Source organism: Colossoma macropomum, unplaced genomic scaffold (assembly GCF_904425465.1).
Source record: "Colossoma macropomum unplaced genomic scaffold, Colossoma_macropomum, whole genome shotgun sequence".
NCBI lineage: Eukaryota > Metazoa > Chordata > Actinopteri > Characiformes > Serrasalmidae > Colossoma > Colossoma macropomum.
Window position 1 is genome coordinate 8143098 of NW_023494794.1, and position 19978 is coordinate 8163075.

General features: G+C 41.3%; 1 protein-coding gene across 2 annotated transcripts in view; it reads left to right on the forward strand.

Annotated features, from left to right (window-relative positions):
- Window positions 1-8754: 8754 nt before the first annotated feature.
- LOC118814441 (complement C1q-like protein 2) overlaps window positions 8755-19978 on the forward strand; it is a 40801-nt gene continuing 29577 nt past the window's right edge. The window contains exons 1-5 of one of the 2 annotated variants that reach the window (XM_036580053.1): window positions 8755-8971; window positions 9343-9384; window positions 9898-9951; window positions 10924-11049; window positions 12213-13360. In XM_036580053.1, the coding sequence (XP_036435946.1) occupies window positions 8815-8971; window positions 9343-9384; window positions 9898-9951; window positions 10924-11049; window positions 12213-12499 (666 nt within the window). In that variant the 5' untranslated portion in view covers window positions 8755-8814 and the 3' untranslated portion in view covers window positions 12500-13360. Of the gene's footprint in view, window positions 8972-9342; window positions 9385-9897; window positions 9952-10923; window positions 11050-12212; window positions 13361-19978 lie in introns of those variants that run through there. The other variant, XM_036580052.1, reaches the window with a different exon arrangement.

Consider the following 19978-nt stretch of genomic DNA (forward strand, 5'->3'; position numbering starts at 1 on the left):
TTTCGAAAGATCCTTTACTGTCTCGGCTGCTGCATACAGAGTAGTGTCGTTTTGCGTACATCTGCAGCCTGGCTCTGTTTAATACTAAAGGCAGATCGTTTATATATATTGAAAATCTGAAAATGAACTTATTATGAAGTTCTGCTGTTCATTAGGGAAAAATAGACACTCAAATACAAATTCAGGGAAAGTTCATTGTTTATCCTACTTCACAATCTTTAATATTATAATATAATATAATATAATGTCTTTAATATTCTTAACTATCTGTGCCGCACTGGTCTGCCTCAGGGTGGCGCTGTAGCAAACTAGTTCACGCTGTTGATCCTTCATAGCATAGCAGCTGTAACTATGCTCAAGAAAACTTCCCAATTTCACAAGAGACTGGTGGAAAGAGTGAATTGTTACTCATTTCTCAAACCTAGTATGTGTAAGATCTCAGTTAATGTGAGGAAGAGCAGATCACCAAACCAGAAAAGAGCATTTCCAGAAGAAAAATGTTGAACCAAACATTTTGGTGCCACTGAAGCATCGACACCGCTATGGTAAGTAAGTTAGCAGTTAGTCAACACTGGGGTAGCCAACCAACATGGGACCCCCCAAAAACCAAGGAATACACTGGAGAAGACAGTTATGCTTGGAACAGTTGAAGGCAAAAGAGGAAGAGGACGACCAGCCAACAGGATGGACGGACACAATCAGAAGAATCATAAACAAACAACCCTGCAGAAAAAAAAACCCATACAAACCATTAAGGACCAATCCCATTTCTTATTTTTCTCCCTGTCCCTTGTTTTCGTGTGACTCCTTGCCCCTTGGAACTGAGTTACAGGGCAGTGGTTGAAATCTTCCCTCTGAAATGAGACCCTCAAATAAAAAGAGCATCACTTCATTAACAGCTACCAGCGCTGCTCTGTAGGCGACCCTGCCAGTCTGCAGTGACAGCAGAGGAGGGTAAAGTTCAGCTCCTCACTGCTGGGCTTTAGTTACATTTAGGGCATCATATGCCTTCAAAGAGGGGCGTGACATTTATTTATTATTATCTTTGATGATATGAAGCTGAAGTCAGCTGTTCGTAAGCTTGTCGTTCAAATTTTCCCGCTCCACCTTAAATGGAGCAGCAGTTCTGATGCCTGAATGTAACTGCTGCACCATTTAAGGTGGAATGGGAAATTTAGCTAGCCAGCTACAGCAGCATACTACTAGTGATTTTTTATGCTTGTTATGAAGAAAAGGACCATAATACATTGAAACGACATTAAACTAAGATAATACATGGTTATCATAATTTTTAAATGGAAAAAATTCTCACGTTTGTGTGTTTCTTTGGTCGCTTGTGCAGCCATTTTGCTGGTTTTTCTTTTTTTTTCCTCATATCACTCTGTTTGGAGTGTCTCTGAAAAACCTCCGTTTGGAGGGCCATGTAGCCCCAACACTTCACCCTACCCCCCTATTTCAACAAGAATCAGGACACCCTACCCCTAGAAGTGAACGGCCGCTCCCAAAGAAAAGCACAGTGGCTTGTCTTAACGACTATAGGCCGGTTGCACTGACTCCAATTGCAATGAAATGCTTTGAAAGACTAATCTTGGCCCATATATACAGAACATTATACCAGACATGCTGGACATCCTCCACTTCGCGTATCGTCCAGATCCACATAAGATGCCATCTGCACTGCCATCCACACAGCTCTAGAACACCTAGACGGCAAAAAGCTATGTGAGAATGCTATTCATTGACTACAGATCAGCATTCGACACTATTATCCCATCCAAACTGAGTCTCCATTCACCCATGACAGTGTTGCCTCCCACAGTTATACCACCATCATCAATTTGCTGGTGAAACCATGTCATGGGACTATTCACAGAGGTGATGAGAGCCTATAGGACGGAGGTGGCAAATCCAGTGGCATGGTGACAGGTCATCAATCTTTCCTTAAATGCTGACAAAATAAAGGAGATGATTGACGGCTACCGGAGGAAGGTAGAGCAGCACATACATCAGACGGCAGTAGAGAAAGTGATCGCACAGATTGCGCAATTTGTACAAATGCACACCTGTATACACCGGTGATTTCAATGTATCACTTCTATATGATAGGACTGTATTATTTCATACTGTATTATGTACACTATATATGATACGTTAAAGCAATAAACCACAAGAGGCCATGGGTTACTGTGATTTTAATACAGGGAAGGGTGTTGTTAGGCACAATGTGAAGCACCTAAAACTCCCTTCCCTGTGATAAAACTGCAGTAACACACGGCCTCAAGTGGCTTACTACTTTTATAAAATGGCAGCCAACATGAAATATGATAAAATACACAAATATTCAGAAAATAATTTGTATTATTATTGTATTAAGTATTCCACCAAGAAATGTTCCTTTAGAGTATAGTATCGTTGCCACGCACCCATGGATCCTTGAATGAGGAGAACGTTTGGTTGCCCATTGCTGTATGTTGCAGTCATTTAATGAATTTTTTAACTTTTTGTCGTGTAACAATGAACAAATGATAACACAGCACTGTTTAATGCAAAAACCTTCGCTCTATAAGCACTTTTTGGTCACCAAATCACCACCACGAGTCTTATTTAGCACCAATCCAGCGGTGCCCTCTTCTCATGCTGCGGCTGAATCTCAAACGGCTCCCTGCTCCCTACATAGTGCACTATGTAGGAGTTTAAATACTGGATCCTGCAGCCCAACAGAGCAAAATACAGCTAAGAAACAGTCATTTGGGACTCATCCACACTCGATAAATGATGCCCTGTTTGGCTGTAGAGGCTAGAATTTCTAAACTTTCATAGCTAGAACACTATTTATGGAATACAGAGCCGTTTGGGATTCAGCCTGGGTTTGACGCGACTTCTGACTGAAACACTGACATTTGAAGCGTGTAAGACATTCAGGTGACATTTTTATACTGCTGTTTTACAGTAAATCATACTGTAAGGGCTTTAATTCAATGCTGTGATATTAATGATGGAGTTGTTCAGGCTGTTGGCTAACTTGAGAAATATCAAACAGTTCAAAAAAATAAATAAATAAAATTCTCATCACAAAATTGCAAAGAACTTAGGTATTTCATCATCGTCTGTACATAATATTGTGAAAAGATTCAGAGAATCCAGAGAAATCTCAGTCTGTGTAGGGCAAGGCCAGAAACCACTGCTGAATGTGCGTGACCTTTGAGCCCTCAGACAGCATTGCACGAGAAACCGTCATGCTACTGTGTTAAATATAGCCACATGGGCTCAGGAGTACTTTGGAACACCGTTGTCACTTGTCACAATCCACCACTGCTTCAAGAAATGCAACCTGCAAGGAGAAAGCCATACATCAGTTCTATGCAGAAACACTGCTGACTTTTCTGGGCCCAAGTCCAAAATACAGTGAAAAAGTGTGCTGTGGACAGAAGAGTCCACTCTTCAGCTTGTTTTCAGGAAAAATAAAGTTCTTTATGCCAAAAACGGAAGGGATCAGCCAGACTTCTATCATCGAAAGATGTATACTAGACTGTAAATATATTATGAACACAATGCTCAGCTTCTTAGGCCCCCCTATCAGGAAGGAACCTGAAAGCCCCCCGTCCAACTCCTTTTGGGTGGCCCAGGACATTCACATAGCTGCACTGTAGGATTAGGTTTCACTTCAGACTAAGAATGGATTTAGTGGGACTTTATTTATTTATTGTTTTTAAAGTGGCCAATCAGAACTCACTGGAGCCGCACCCTGTGGCCCCACCCCTGACTCCGCCCCACATCACTTACCTGCACATCTCCTCTGTTAGTATACATATCAGTGCTGTTTCAGTGATCGCAGTGCATAACCAGTCAGACACTGAGAGAGAAGAAGGTGAGTAACCGTGCTGATGGAGAGAACCGCTGTTGTTGTTGTTGCTCTGATGATGCTGTTGCAGAACAGCCTGCAGGACACACAGGGTCCTGTGACATCGCTGAACTCCTCTGCTGAACTGAAGCAGATCAGGGATCTTCTCTTTCAGCAAGGACTCAACTTGACTGAGCTCCTGAAGAAAGACACAGGTGATTCAAATACCTCAATCTATCTCTTTCAATACAAATCACTGACTCTGGATTGGATTGGAATGATTTTAATGTTTTTTTTCTTTGTTTCTTGTTCATTTTTGTTTGTAATAAATCTGACAGTCCCCTTGAACTATAAAGTATATAAAGGGTAAATAAAATAAAAGTACAAAAATTATAAGGTGAAATTTTAATCATTTACATTTTGGCTATTTTACTCAAATTAGCTCTGGAGAAAGAGATGGAGAATCTGAAGAAGGTGAATGGAGGTAAGAGATCTTCCACATAACTTGCAAGTTATTAAAAGCTTTCTTAGAAAAAATTTTAGTCAAAAACTTTTGCTGCCCTTCGTGATCTTAAAGGAGCAGTTCAGCAAAAAAAAACAAAAAACAAAACAAAACAACAACAACAACAACAACAAAAAAAACAAATTACACTGGTTTAGACACTTTTTAGACAGTTTTTTTTTTTAGGGTTTTTGTTTGTGTTCTTGTATTTTAGGGAAGGTGGCCTTCTCAGCTGCTTTAGGCCTGCCTGCAGGACTGAGAGGCCCAAAGAATGCTGAGACAACTCTGGTCTACAAAAATGTCCTAACAAACACTGTAAATGCCTACAACTCATCTACAGGTACAGTTACAAAATGAATGCAAACAATAAAAGGGAGTAATCAAAATGGACACTGACTGATTCGTTTAGTGTGTTTAGGCTAAAACACAATATACCAAGATGATTCAGTGCATACCAATGATGCAATAACTAGCATAGTAACAGTGTTGATAGCTCTGATTCTACAAACCTTAGTTGCAAAAAAGCTGGGACAGTAAACTATCTGGACGGTCCCGTTTTTCTTTGGCCCAGAGAACAGGACGTCTATTATTACCATAAACAATCTGAAAGATGTGAGATGCAAAAAAAAACCCACAAACAGTTCGTCACTGCATCCACAAATGCAACTCTCTTCTCTGGGCTTGAGCCCCGCTGAAATGGTCTGACGCAAACTGGAAATGTCTATTGTGGTCAGATGAGTCAGAATGTTCATGGAAATATTGTCCAGACTAAAGAAGAAAAGGATCATCCAGATTGTTACCAGCATAAAGTGGGTAACTTGCACATCTGTGAAGGCACCATTTTCGCTAAAAGATATGCAGTTGTTTTGGAACGACATATCGCTGTTGTTGGAAGAAAACCTTTTATCTCCAAAATGACAACTTTACAGGAGAAGGAAAAAACATACTTTACTTCTAATGTACGTCAATGGAACCAGACTTTTTTCCAAGTCATTTTGGGCCGTTTCTTTTAGTCCATTCATCATGAAATTTGAAGGTAACAGGTATTTTCAAATTATGCCAAAAACTGAAAAATGTCAAAAATGGAGATTTTTCTTCCGACAACAGCACTATGCCTTCCAGACAACGTCTTTTTCAGAGACCGTGTTTACTTCAACATGACAAAGGCAAGAAACATTCTGCATGTTTTACAACAGCATGGCTGTGTAATCAGAGAGGGCTTTCCTGCAGTCCAGAACTGTCTTCCATTGAAAATGCATGGCTCATTATGATGCGCTAAGTATGACAACGAAGGCCTCGTACATTTTAACTGCTGAAGAGCTGCAAAACAGAAGAATGGGAAAATAATCCACTTTCAAAACTTGCTCATTTACTGGCTTCACAGTTTGGTGCAAGCATATGCCAACCATGAGCCTTAAGTACAGACAAATTTAAGATTTAAAATATTAAAATATTATTTTATTAAAAAAACATGACCTGTGAAGCGTCACCGCATCTCTTCGAACTGCCGCTATTTCAACGTCATTAAACAGCTGAAAATGCGCCAACGGACTGGCATCGCGTTGAATGATGGGTGGGCAGAGGGGAGGCCATCCAACACACCCAGAGAGCGAGGCCAATTGTGCTCTCTTGGACTCCCGGCCATGGATGGCTGGAGCATCACCAGGGATCAAACTCGCAACCTCCTGATGACAAGGCCAGTGCTTAGATAGTTGTGTCACTCGGGAGCCCAGTGCAGATTTTGGTATCTATTCCACCCTTATAATTTCATCTGCTCCAAAACTGTCTGGTCAGATCAATAAGACTTTGATATTTATCGTATGACTTGAACCAGCTCTGTTACAGTTCCAAACACAGGAATTGAGAAGCTCTGGAACATGCTGCCTTAACCTGTGTGTCTCTCTCGCTGCAGGGATCTTTACAGCTCCATTCAGAGGGGTCTACTATGTTCGCTTCACAGCTGCCGTGTATAACAACAACAGCTACAATCTAGGACTGAATCTGTACAAAAACGGGCATTATCTGCTGCATTTGGGTGAAAACAGCATTGACGGCTATGCTAAGCATGTCTTGAGTGGAGTCACTCTGGTTCTGGTGGCAGGAGATCAGGTGTACACCCAACTCCCAGCAAACTACGTGGTCTGGGATGATTCGCTCTTCCGCACTAGTTTTAGTGGCTTCCTCATCTACCCCATGTGAAAGATGGAAAGGCTTAGTGATAAAATCACTAGGAGGCTTGTCTTACTGTCGCTTTTACTGCTTTGATTAACTACTTAATCAGTTATCAATATTCAGTGCTGATTAACCAGCTGTGAAATATTTAACTTGCTTCATCATTTTGGGTAAAGGGACTTTTACTTATATGACAGAAACATTACCAAAGAATTGCTTCTCTGAAATGTCTTCCGGGGCCAGACGCTAGAGGGCGCTCTTCAGCAATTCCAAATATAATGGATTCCTTTTGTATGAAATAGCTGTTTGTAAAGGCTTAATCACTGTTAGACAGACAAATGAATTCATGTTCTAAACAGAAAATGGCATAAAATATTTCAACGCTGTCATATTTTTGAACGCATTTGAACGCCAGTTATAGGTGTTTTTAAGAGTGCCTCCTGTACATTCACAAAATAGGTGAACACAAACAGCTTTACTCAGCCAATAAGCTGATCAGCTCACCAACCAGTCAGCACTCAGTAGCAGTAATGCTAATCAATCAGCACTCAGTAGCAGTAATGCTAATCAATCAGCACTCAGTAACAGTAATCCTAACTAATCAGTGCTTAGTGGCAGTAATACTAACCAATCAGCATTCAGTAGTATTAATGCCAACCAATTAGCACTCAGTAGCAATAATGCTATCCAATCAGCACTTAGTAGCAATAATGCTAACCAATCAGCACTCAGTAGCAGTAATGCTAACCAATCAGAACTCAATATCAGTAATGCTAACCAATTAGCACTCAGTAGCAGTAATGCTAACCAATCAGCACTCAGTAGCAGTATTGTTAACCAATCAGTACTCAGTGGCAGTAGTGTTAACCAATCAGTACCAGTAATACCAATGTTAACTGCCTACAACTTTAGGTCTGTTTGCTGTAAAAAAAACGGAAAGATACTGGTAAGTTTTTGTGGTTGTTTTTAAATGGAATTAATTGAACTGTTTAAGATCTGTTTACCAACATTCACTGAGAACTCACTCACTGGTGCCCTCATTCTTTCATGCCCTTAAATTTGCTGATACTACATTGTTGTTTCCACTTTGCTACTTTTACTTTGACTCTTTTGCATCTTCTGAATACGGAAATTGCACATATATGTATGTATCCACGTCAGTGTTACTGCAGTGCTGAGAATCATCCCACCATCTACAATACATAATATCATCAAAAGATTCAGAGAATCTGGAGAAGTCCCTGTACGCAAGGGACAAGGCCGTCTGTCAATATCGGATGCTCATGACCTTCGGGCCCTCAGGCGGCACTGTATTGAAAACAGGCGTGATTCTCTACTGGAACTCACTGCATGGGCTCAGGAACACTTCCAGAAATCACTGTCTGTGAACACAGTTTGCCATGCAATCCACAAATGCAAGTTAAAGCTGTATCATGCAAGAAGAAGTCATATGTCAATACGATCCAGAAACACCGCCGTCTTCTCTGGGCCAAAGCTCAATTGAAATGGACTGAGGCAAAATGGAAAGCTGTTCTGTGGTCAGATGAATCAAAATTTGAAATTCTTTTTGGAAACCATGGACGCTGTGTCCTGCAGACTCAAGACGAGAGGGACCATCTTGCTTATTCTTGGCGCACAGTTCAAAAGCCTGCATCTCTGATGGTTTAAGGTTGCATTAGTGCCTATGGCATGGGTAGCTTACACATCTGGAAAGGCTCTATCAATGCTGAACAGTATATAGAGGTTTTAGAACAACATACGCTCCCATCCAGACAGCGTCTCTTTCAGAGAAGGCCTCCTTTTTGGGCTGTTTCTTTTAGTCCATTCATCATGAAATTAACATACAATGTAAAGGGTAAGAGGTATTTTCAAATAATTTCAAAAACTAAAAAACATTAAAAATGGAGATACGAGGTTTTCTTCCGACAACAGCGATATATTATGAACTCAACGCTCAGCTTCTTGGGGCCCCTCTATTGGCAGCAGCCCTGAAACCCCCTCTCCCCTTTTGGACGGCCCATCCACATAGCTGCGCCCTCTCATAGTTCAGACTGAGCAAGGGTTAGGGTTGGGTTAGGGTTGGGTTAGGGGTCACTTCAAACCAAGATGGAATTGGGTGGGATTTTTTTTATTTTAAAGAGCCCAATCAGAACTCACTGGAGTCAGTGCCCCGTGGCCCCACCTCTGACTTCGCCCCTGCATCACTTCCTTATACATCTGCTCTGTTAGCATATTTGTCCGTTCTATATCTGTGAGTGCACAACCAGTCAGACACTGAGAGAGAAGAAAGCGAGTAACCATGCTGATGGAGAGAACCGCTGTTGTTGTTTTTGCTCTGATGATGCTGTTGCAAAACAGCCTGCAGGACACCGAGGTTTCAGGGAACTCACTGGGTCACTCTGCTGAACTGAAGCAGCTTAAAGATCTGGTGAGCGACATGGAGAAAGATAACAAAGGTGATTAAAATACCTAAATCTCTCACTTTCTCACTTTCACACACCGACTTTGGAGAGTGAAATGATTTTAATGCTTTTTCTTGGTTCTTGTTGATTCTGTTAAATCTGATAATACGCATGAATACAGTCTTTACATGACGGCAAACGCAGAAATAATCATAAAATTAAATTTTGTTTTTGATTTGTGCTGCATTCTGTAGAAGACTTGATACAGTAAAGACACTGTTGGGGCTCTTCATTGTTAGTAGTTATTTTGTGACAGCAGGGACACAATGAGATGAACTGACTTGGAGTCAAATAAAAAATAACATTACAACCATTTTAAAGTGAAATTGTAATCACTTATATTTTGGCTATTTTAATCAAAACAGGTTTGAGGAGAGAGATGGAGAGTTTGACGAAAGAGAATAAAGGTAAGAGATCTTCCACATAACTTACAAGTTATTAACAGCTTTCTGGTCAAAAACATTGGCTGCTCTACATGTTCTTAAAGGAGTAGTTCAGCAAAACAAACAAAAAAAACCACATGGTTTTAATTTGAAATCACTTCAAACTGGGTCCTAAATCACATCAACAGAACTGCACAACCTTAATGAAGACCTGAAAGTGATTTGAGCAGGTTGAGAGAAGTTTTGGGGATGTATTTACAGAAAAGATTTGGGTGACTATTGACCTCTAGTGTTTTTTAGCAACGTTAGCATCCTAGCTTCAGTGCGAAACTAAAGAAGCACAATTTGGACACTGTGTCTTGGTTGAATGACCACATGAGGAGTTAATGTAATTTTTTGTTGAACTATCCCTTTAAGAAAGAAGTGTCACTCTAACCTAACACTGAAAATCATTTATTTGAAGGAATGATTACTTTCTGAGGACGACATGCAGCCAGATATTGAGGATCTTAAAAGGCTTTGCTTTTTTTTCCCCAGTTGCGCTCTCAGCCATGAAGAGGGAACTGGAACAACTGAAGAAAGCGAGTGCAAGTAAATGCAAATTCAACTGCTTACTCAGTTAACATCACTTGTGTCGAAACACAAAGACGTTACAAAGAGCTGTTTTGAAATTAGTGTGGACCTGAATCTCCTACACTCTTAAAAATGCTGGTTCTTCAAGGGTTTTTTAGTTAAGAAAATGGTTCTATATAGAACCATGAACACTCAAAGAACCATTTGCATGATTAAAGGGTTCAATGTCAAGCTAACAGCAGTAGAACAACCCTTATTTTGGGGTGCTATATAGAACAATTTACAGCATATTCTCCATCAATCTGAAGAAGCCTATCACAGTGCAAAGGACCCTTTAATCATACAAAGGGCTTTTGTTCATGATCCATTTTCTTTACTAAAGAACCCTTGAAGAACTATAAAAAAACTATAAAAAACAAGTTTTTCATTGCCAATGTTGATGCACAGGTACATTTTATTTGATGAAGTTAAAAAAATAAAATAGGTTAGGACATCCCACTAATTCAGTCCTCAGTTACTCCCCTTTTGGAAGATATCACAGCTTACAAATGCTTTCTGTAGCCAGTTAGGGGTCTTTTTTGTTCTTGTTTTAGAGGAAATTTCACCCACCCTTCTTTACAGAACACATGCACAGCAAATTTAAGATCTACCCACAGATTTTCACTGATGTTTAGGTCAGGGGAGCCAGCCCAAAAGCCTGTGTTTTATGAAGTAATTGTTATACAATGCAGAAGCCGGCCTCTTTTCTGCTTCAGCTTTGGATTTTTGCTTATTGTGTTCTTTTTTTTTTGCTGCAGAGGTTGTCTTTACTTTTTTTCACTTCAAATCAACAAAATATCACATGTTGATAAGGGTGCCCAGACTTTTGCATATCATTTTCCCTTTTGTAAGCACTCTGCTTGATCCATAGATGATTCCAGTTTTGACAGCAATGAATTACACTGGTTTAGACACTTGGTGGTTTTAACTCTTTGTATTCTTATATTATAGGGAAGGTGGCTTTCTCAGCTGCTTTAGGCCTGCCTGCAGGACTGAGAGGCCCAATTAATGCTGAGACTACTCTGGTCTACAAAAATGTCCTAACAAACATTGGAAATGCCTACAACCCATCTACAGGTACAGTTACAAAATGAACGCAAACAAAAGGAGGTAATCAAAATGCACACTGATAATTTAATGTGTCTAATAGGTCAAAACACAATATGCTTCAGTGAATACCAATGATGTAATAACTATCATAGTAACAGTGTTGATAGCTGTGATTCTACAAACCTTAGTTGCAAAATAGCTGGGACCGTATGACAATCTGGATGGTCCTGTTCTTCTTTGGCCCAGAGAACAGGACGTCCATTATTACCATAAACAATCTAAAAGAAATGGTCTGATGCACAGTGGAAATGTCTATTGGGGTCTGATGAGTCAGAAGGTTCATGAAAATAATGGACGTCATGTTGTCCAGACCAAAGAAGAAAAGGATCATCCAGATTGTTACCAGCATAAAGTGGGTAATTTGCTCATCTGTGAGAGCAAAAACAATGCTAGAAGATATACAGTTGATTTAGAGCAACATATGCTACCCTGTAGACAGTGTCCCATTCAGGGACGTCCATGTTTATTTCAACATGACGGGGACAACAAGGCAAAAAATGTTCTGCACATGTTACAACAGCATGGCTGCGTAATCAGAGAGGGCTTTTGTGCAGTCCAGAACTTCCCCCACTGAAAACGTGTGGCTCATTATGATGTACTAAATAGAACAATGAAGGCCTCATACAGTTTAACTGCTGAAGAGTTGGAAAAACCTGCTTTCAAAACTGGCCCAGCTAGTATCTACACAGTTTGGTGCAAGCATATGCAAACCATGAACAGTAAGGACAGAGCATACTAAGCCAGTTCTGTACACACTATATGGTGAGTTGGTATGTCTTTAGACTGGGGGAGGAAACCCACTGGGAGAACATGCAAACAGAGAGGACCTTGGTTGCCCGGCTGGGGAATCGAACCCAGACCCTTCTTGCTGTGAGGCGACAGTGCTACCCACTGCACCGCTGCACGGTTTTCTTGCAGTGAGAGTTATATCTGGCAACATGTCTTATGCCTAATGAAAAAAGAACATGGCTCACATCACATGCAACCAAACTGAAGGTTTTGGTTTTTATTCCACTGTTATCATTTCCTCTGCTCTAAAATCCCCTGATCAGACCTTGATAATTATCGGGAAACACCTGTATTATGGTTCCAGTCATGCTGCCTTAACCTGTGTGTCTCTCTTGCTGCAGGGATCTTTACAGCTCCATTCAGAGGGGTCTACTATATTCGCTTCACAGCTGGTGTGTATGACAACAACAGCTACAATATAGGACTGAATCTGTACAAAAACGGGCAGCATCTGCTGCATTTGGGTGAAAACAGCATTGACGGAATAGCTAAGCATGTCTCGAGTGGAGTCACTCTGGTTCTCGCGGCGGAAGATCAGGTGTACACCCGCCTGCCAGCAAACTACGTGGTCTGGGATGATTCGTACTTCCGCACTAGTTTTAGCGGCTTCCTCCTCTTCCCCATGTGAAAGATGGAAGGGCCAAGTGATAAAATTACTAGGAGGCTTGTCTTACTGTGGCTTTTACTGTTTTGATTAACTACTTAATCAGTTATCAATATTCAGCGCTGATTAACCGGCTGTGAAATCATTTAACCTGCTTTGTCATTTTGGGTAAAGGGACTTTCACTTATATGATAGAAATGCCACAGAGAATGTCTAATGAGGAGAATTGCTTCTCTGAAATGTCCTTTGGGTTTATCAGACACTAGAGGGCGCCCTTGAGTGAGTCCAAATTTAATAGATTCCATTTGTATAAATTAGTCGTTTGTAAAAGCTTAATCATCGTTAGACAGAAAAAAATAATTCATTTTCTAAACAAAAAATAGCAGAAAATATTTTAATGTTGTCATTTGAACTCCAGTTTCTAAAAGTGCCTCCTGTACATTCATGATGTAGGTGAGCGCAAACTGCTTCACTCAGTCAATAAGGTGACCAGCTCACCAACCAATCAGCACGCAATAGCAATAATGCCAACCAATCAGCACTCACTAGCAACAATGCTAACCAATACGCACTCAGTTGCAGTAATACTAACCAATCAGCACTAAGTAGCACTAATGCTAATGTTCTACTGGCCAAAACCTGTTTGCTGCAAAAAAACTAAAAGTTACTGGTAAATTTTCTTTGATTTTTTTAATGGAATATATTTAAGCTGTTTAGCTCTATTCACCCCCATTCATTCAGGACTCACTTGCTGGTGCCCTCTAGTGTTTTGCTTTTAAAGTGGCTCTGATACTACATTACGATTTCTACCTTTGCTTTGACTCTTGTGCATCTTCTGAGTACTGAAATTGCACATACTCTGAATAAAACTATGCATACCACAAACTCACTGAGTGGAAATCTATAAAATGCCCACAGTAAACTGCACAGAATAAGGCTGAACAGCACATAAGCTCTTCCCAGTGACAGTGCAAATGTCATAACTTACCATCACATTATAAGGACTGGTCTAAAGGATAAGTTACAAAAGATCCACTTTGTCATATGATAAAGCACCAGGTGAAGAGATCAAGTATGAGAATCAAGCCTCATTCCTCACTCAAAGCCCAGACAACCAAACTGAAGTGCTTATTTTAGACATATTCTGAGAAGAACCAGGTAATTTGAGAAGACCAAAGTACAAACACAGGAGGTCCTGGGGGGTCCAGGACCTCCTAATTAATCTTGTGGACATCAGAATTTTGGGGGGTTTATTTTTAATTTTTATTTTTCTTTATTTTTAGGATCCCCATTTGCTGCTATTGTGATAGCCGCTATTCTTCCTGGGGTCCAGTAGACGTATCATACATAACAAAAACAGTGCGGTAACAATTAACAGTACAAGTCATACAAAACACAAGAGTGAAAAATCAAGGAAAAAAAAACTGAGAGAAGAAAAAAAAACAAAAAAACAAAGTAGACAATGTAACCATAACATAACATAAGAAAGACTATTGAAAACTGAAAAATCACACTGAAGAAAATATCATGTGTATATTTACAAAAACTGTAGTGACTATATTCTGGTAAATATCTACATTCCTGCCCAATCCACCACAGTGTTGTTCCAGCTGTCGAGGACCTACAAAAATCTACTTAACTGATCTCTAAATTTGTTGAATAGTGTTTTATTATCAGTTTTTTAAACATTATTTTACCCTCAATTTTAAGCGAGACCGGTAGGGAATTCCACTCCTTTATAGCTCTATAAATCACTGTTCGACACACGTAGTTCGTTCCTGCTCTGGGTAATTCGAAATCATTTTTTGTCGTATATCTTGTTATATCAGTTTCTCTACCTTTTACTTGCTGCAGTTGATTAAAGAGATTTGCTGGATATTTTTGATCATAAGTATCTCATTTTTTAAATTATGTTCTCAATATGTTTAGACATCTACATTTACATTTACATCATTTAGCAGACGCTCTTATCCAGAGCGACAAACAAAAAGTGCTTTGTCTATCCAGAGAAAGTATCTTTGCTGGTTACCAATAGGTTAGAGAGAAAGCCAGTCCTGAGCTTAGATACTGCTAGAATCAGAAAGTCATTATTGACACCTAGAGAAAAAGTTAAACACAGAGCAGTGCAATACAATACAATACATAAGTGCTGTACAATACATTACAATCAATACTTAATTCAGTGCTCATTTAAGTGCTGTATAAAGAGACGGTCTTCAGTCTGCATTTGTAGGCAGCGAGAGACTCTGCTGTACGGACAGCCAGTGGGAGTTCGTTCCACCACCTGGGTGCCAGCACAGAGAACAGTCTTGATGCTTGCCTTCCGCGCGCCTTGAAGGATGGTGGGTCAAGCTGAGCTGTACTCGAAGGGCTCGTGGTACAGTTCGAGATTTCACCATTGCCATCAAGTAGGGAGAGGCTGGTCCATTTTTGGCTTTGTAGGCAAGCATTAGGGTTTTAAATCTGATGCGTGCAGCTACAGGAAGCCAGTGAAGGGAGCGCAGCAGTGGGGTGACGTGGCTGAACTTTGGGAGATTGAAGATGAGTCGTGCTGCTGCATTCTGGATGTTTTGCATCCTGATTGCCTGCATTGGAAGACCAGCCAAGAGCGAGTTACAGTAGTCAAGCCTTGAGATGACAAGAGACTGCACTAGAACCTGGGTGGCCTCTCGAGTGAGAAAGTGTCGGATCCTCCGGATGTTGTACAGGAGAAATCTGCATAAACGAGTTAGGTTCGCAATGTGAGTCGAGAACAATAACTGACCACACCAAGACTTCTTGCCTCTACAGACGGGACAATCAGAGAGTTCTCGAATGAGATGGCAAGATCATGATGAGGACCTGTAGTTGCAGGGATGAATAGCGGCTCAGTCTTATTAGGATTGAGCTTCAGGTGGTGAGCTGCCATCCATGAAGAGATGTCAGACAGACTTGCCGAGATCCGGCTGGAAACCTGTGTGTCAGAGGGTGAGAAAGAAAGCATTAGTTGAGTGTCATCAGCATAACAGTGATAAGAGAATCCATGAGACGATATTACATTGCCAAGAGAGCTAGTGTAAAGAGAAAAGAGAAGAGGACCTAGCACTGAGCCTTGTGGGACACCAGTGGAGAGCCTGCATGGAGAGGATGTGGACCCTCTCCATGTTACCTGATAAGAGTGATCCTCTAGATAGGACTTGAACCACTTCCACGCAGAGCCAGTGATTCCAAGGTTAGTGAGGACATCCAGAAGGATTGTGTATTTGACCATGTCAAAAGCTGCTGAGAGGTCAAGAAGAATCAGAACAGATGACAGACTGGTTGATCTTGCTGCCTGGAGCTTCTCTGTCACTGCTATAAGAGCAGTTTCTGTTGGGTTACTGGATTTGATAAGTTGAAGGACAGCATCTGTGGAAAGAGAAGAAAAACAGTTTAAGGGATTGAGAATGAGAGAAGGAGGTCTAGTGAAGGGAGTGGGGACAGAAGGAAAAGACTGGCGGATTCTATCAACCTTCTCCTCAAAGAAGGTGACAAAATCCTCAGGAGTGAGAGAAGAGGGTGGAGGGGGAGGAGGAGGGTTGAGGAGAGAGGAGAAAATGCTGAAGAGCTTGTGTGGATCAGATGCTGATGCTTTCAGTTTCCCTCTGTAGAAAGATGACTTTGCAGCAGTAACTTCGAGTGAGAACTTGGGAAGGAGAGATTGGTAGGAGTGAAGATCCGAGACGAGCTGGGATTTCCGCCACCTTCTCTCAGCCTTCCTTAGTTCTTGCCAGTTGCTGCGCAGGACACCTGTCAGCCAGGGGGCAGGTGGGGAAGATCTTGCTGGCCTGGAGGAGAGAGGACACAGAAAATTAATTGCACATAAGCGTGAAGAAAGGAAAGCATCTGTAGCTGTGTCCAGTGAGAGAGAAGAAAATGAATCAGGATGGGAAAGAGTGGTCAGGATAGTTGAGACGTGAGAGGAGGAAGGAGTGGAGTGCAGGTTGTGTCGAGAGGAGGAGCGTGAAGGGGTGGAATGGACAGGAGCAGCAGGTAGGAAGAGTGAGAAAGATAGGAGGTGGTGATCAGAGCGGTGAAGGGGAGTTACTGTGACATCCAGTGCGGAGGTAGGTCTGGTCAATATCAGGTCCAAAGCGTTGCCTGCGCTGTGCATCGGAGGAGTCTGGTTGAGGGAGAGGCCGAAGGATGACAGCAGTGGTAACAGGCAGGATGACGGCAGTTTGTCCGATGGCAGGTTGAAGTCACCCAAGAGTATAAGCACGGTTCCATCGATGGGGAAGAGACTCAGAAGAGTGTCAGCATGGTACTCAAAGGAGGACATTGAAAGATGAGAAAAAGCAAGTGGAGTGAAACGCCACTTTCTAGACAAAAGCAAACCTGTGCCACCACCCCAGCCAGACTGTCTCGGAGAATGGGAGAAGTGAAAGGCAGAGGACAGGGCTGCTGGAGTCGCCGAATTCATGGGAGTGATCCAGGTCTCCATCAACGCCAGAAAGTGCAGTGAACGGAAGGATGCCTTCTGCACAGTGAATTGGCAATTCCAAAGCCCACCTGCCACCCTGGTCTGAGATTCTGACGACCGTGGGGGAAAGGTGAGGTTAATGGAATTACAGGTCCTGTGACAATGAATGGTTCTAGGCGATCTGTGGGATGAGTAAACAGGTATTGTAAAGCACATGATGGACACAACACGAGAGTAATTAGGACATAGAGGTAGTGAAGAATAACAGTGATACTTAGCCAAGGTTAAGCAGTCACGTCTCTGTTGATGATGGGTGGGAGCTGCTACAGACCGCTACAGACAAGCTTGTCTATAGCGGAACACCTCCTCAATTGATCAGCCTTGTGACTGATAGTCCAGCTCCTACAATTCACACCTTTGGCTAACCCGAAACTACACCTGAAGCTAGTAGTTACAATTAAGCACTAGGTTCTACAAGACAGCCTTGTAACTAGCAGAGTCTAAGCTAGAGAAAGTCTCAACTCAGAGCCTACCTTAACCAACAGAAAGACAATATTTCAATTAGAAGACAAGCACACTGATTCTTTGACCATGATAATCTGTTGTCAGTTGTAACACCTAAGAGTTGTACCTCTTGAACTATATTTAATGTTAACTTTGGTTCTCCTTTCAGTGATGATTTGGACCTGATTATTATTATACTTTTTGTTTTCTGTACATTCAGTATAAGTTGATTGCCTTCAATCCAGTTTACCACTATCTTTAATTCTTCATCCAGCATTTTCGAAAGATCCTTTACTGTCTCGGCTGCTGCATACAGAGTAGTGTCGTTTTGCGTACATCTGCAGCCTGGCTCTGTTTAATACTAAAGGCAGATCGTTTATATATATTGAAAATCTGAAAATGAACTTATTATGAAGTTCTGCTGTTCATTAGGGAAAAATAGACACTCAAATACAAATTCAGGGAAAGTTCATTGTTTATCCTACTTCACAATCAGCGAGCTTCTGTCTTTAATATTCTTAACTATCTGTGCCGCACTGGTCTGCCTCAGGGTGGCGCTGTAGCAAACTAGTTCACGCTGTTGATCCTTCATAGCATAGCAGCTGTAACTATGCTCAAGAAAACTTCCCAATTTCACAAGAGACTGGTGGAAAGAGTGAATTGTTACTCATTTCTCAAACCTACGGGATGGACGCACACAATCAGAAGAATCATAAACAAACAACCCTGCTGAAAAAAAACCCATACAAACCATTAAGGACCAATCCCATTTCTTATTTTTCCCCCTATCCCTTGTGTTGTCATTTATTTATTATTATCTTTGATGATATGAAGCTAAAGTAAGCTGTTCATAAGCTTGTCGTTCAAATTTTCCCGCTCCACCTTAAATGGAGCAGCAGTTCTGATGCCAGAATGTAACTGCTGCACCATTTAAGGTGGAACGGGAAATTTAGCTAGCCAGCTACAGCAGCATACTACTACATACAGCAGCCAAATACTAGTGATTTTTTACGCTTGTTATGAAGAAAAGGACCATAATACACTGAAGCGACATTAAACTAAGATAATACATGGTACAATTTTTAAATGAAAAAATGCTCAGATCTGTGAGTTTCTTTGGTCGCTTGTGCAGCCATTTTGCCGGTTTTTCTTTTTTTTTCCTCATAACACTCTGTTTGGAGTGAGTCTCTGAAAAACCTACGTTTGGGAGGCCATGTAGCCCCAACACTTCACCCTACCCCTCTTTTTCAATACTAATCAGGACACCCTAACCCGTGAACGGCCGCTCCCAAAGAAAAGCACAGTGGCTTGTCTGAACAAATGTAGGCTGGTTGACTCCAATTGCAATGAAATGCTTTAAAAGACTAATCTTGGCCCATATATACAGAACATTATACCAGACACGCTGGACATCCTCCACTTCACGTATCGCCCAGATCCACAGAAGATGCCATCTGCACTGCCATCCACACAGCTCTAGAACACCTAGACGGCAAAAAGCTATGTGAGAATGCTATTCATTGACTACAGATCAGCATTCGACACTATTATCCCATCCAAACTGAGTCTCCATTCACCCATGACAGTGTTGCCTCCCACAGTTATACCACCATCATCAATTTGCTGGTGAAACCATGTCATGGGACTATTCACAGAGGTGATGACACAGCCTATAGGACGGAGGTGGCAAATCCAGTGGCATGGTGACAGGTCATCAATCTTTCCTTAAATGCTGACAAAATAAAGGAGATGATTGACGGCTACCGGAGGAGGGTAGAACATCATCACACAGCGGTAGAGAAAGTGATCGCACAGATTGCGCAATTTGTACAAATGCACACCTGTGTACACCAGTGATTTCAATGTATCACTTCTATATGATGGGACTGTGATTTAATTACAGGGAAGGGTGTTGTTAGGCACGATGTGAAGCACCTAAAACTCCCTTCCCTATGATAAAACTGCAGTAACACACGGCCTCAAGTGGCTTACTACTTTTATAAAATGGCAACCAACATGAAACATGATAAAATACACAATTGTTCAGAAAATAATTTGAGTTATTATTAATAATAATCGACATAAACAAGTATTCCACCAAGAAATGTTCCTTTAGAGTATAGTATCGTTGCCACGCACCCATGGATCCTTGAATGAGGAGAACGTTTGGTCTCCCATTGCTGTATGTTGCAGTCATTTCATGAATTTTTAAACTTTTTGTCATGTAACAATGAACAAATGATAACACAGCACTGTTTAATACAAAAACCTTTGCTTTATAAGCACTTTTTGGTCACCAAATCACCACCGCGAGTCTCAGTTAGCACCAATCCAGCGGCGCCCTCTTCTCATGCTGGGGCTGCAACTCAAACGGCTCCCTGCTCCCTACATAGTGCACGATGTAGGAGTTTAAATACTGGATCCTGCTGCCAACAGAAGTTAACACAATCCACCACTGCTTCAAGAAATGCAACCTGAAAGGAGAAAGCCATACATCAGTTCTATGCAGAAACGCTGCTGACCTTTCTGGGCCCAAGTCCAAAATACAGTGGAAATGT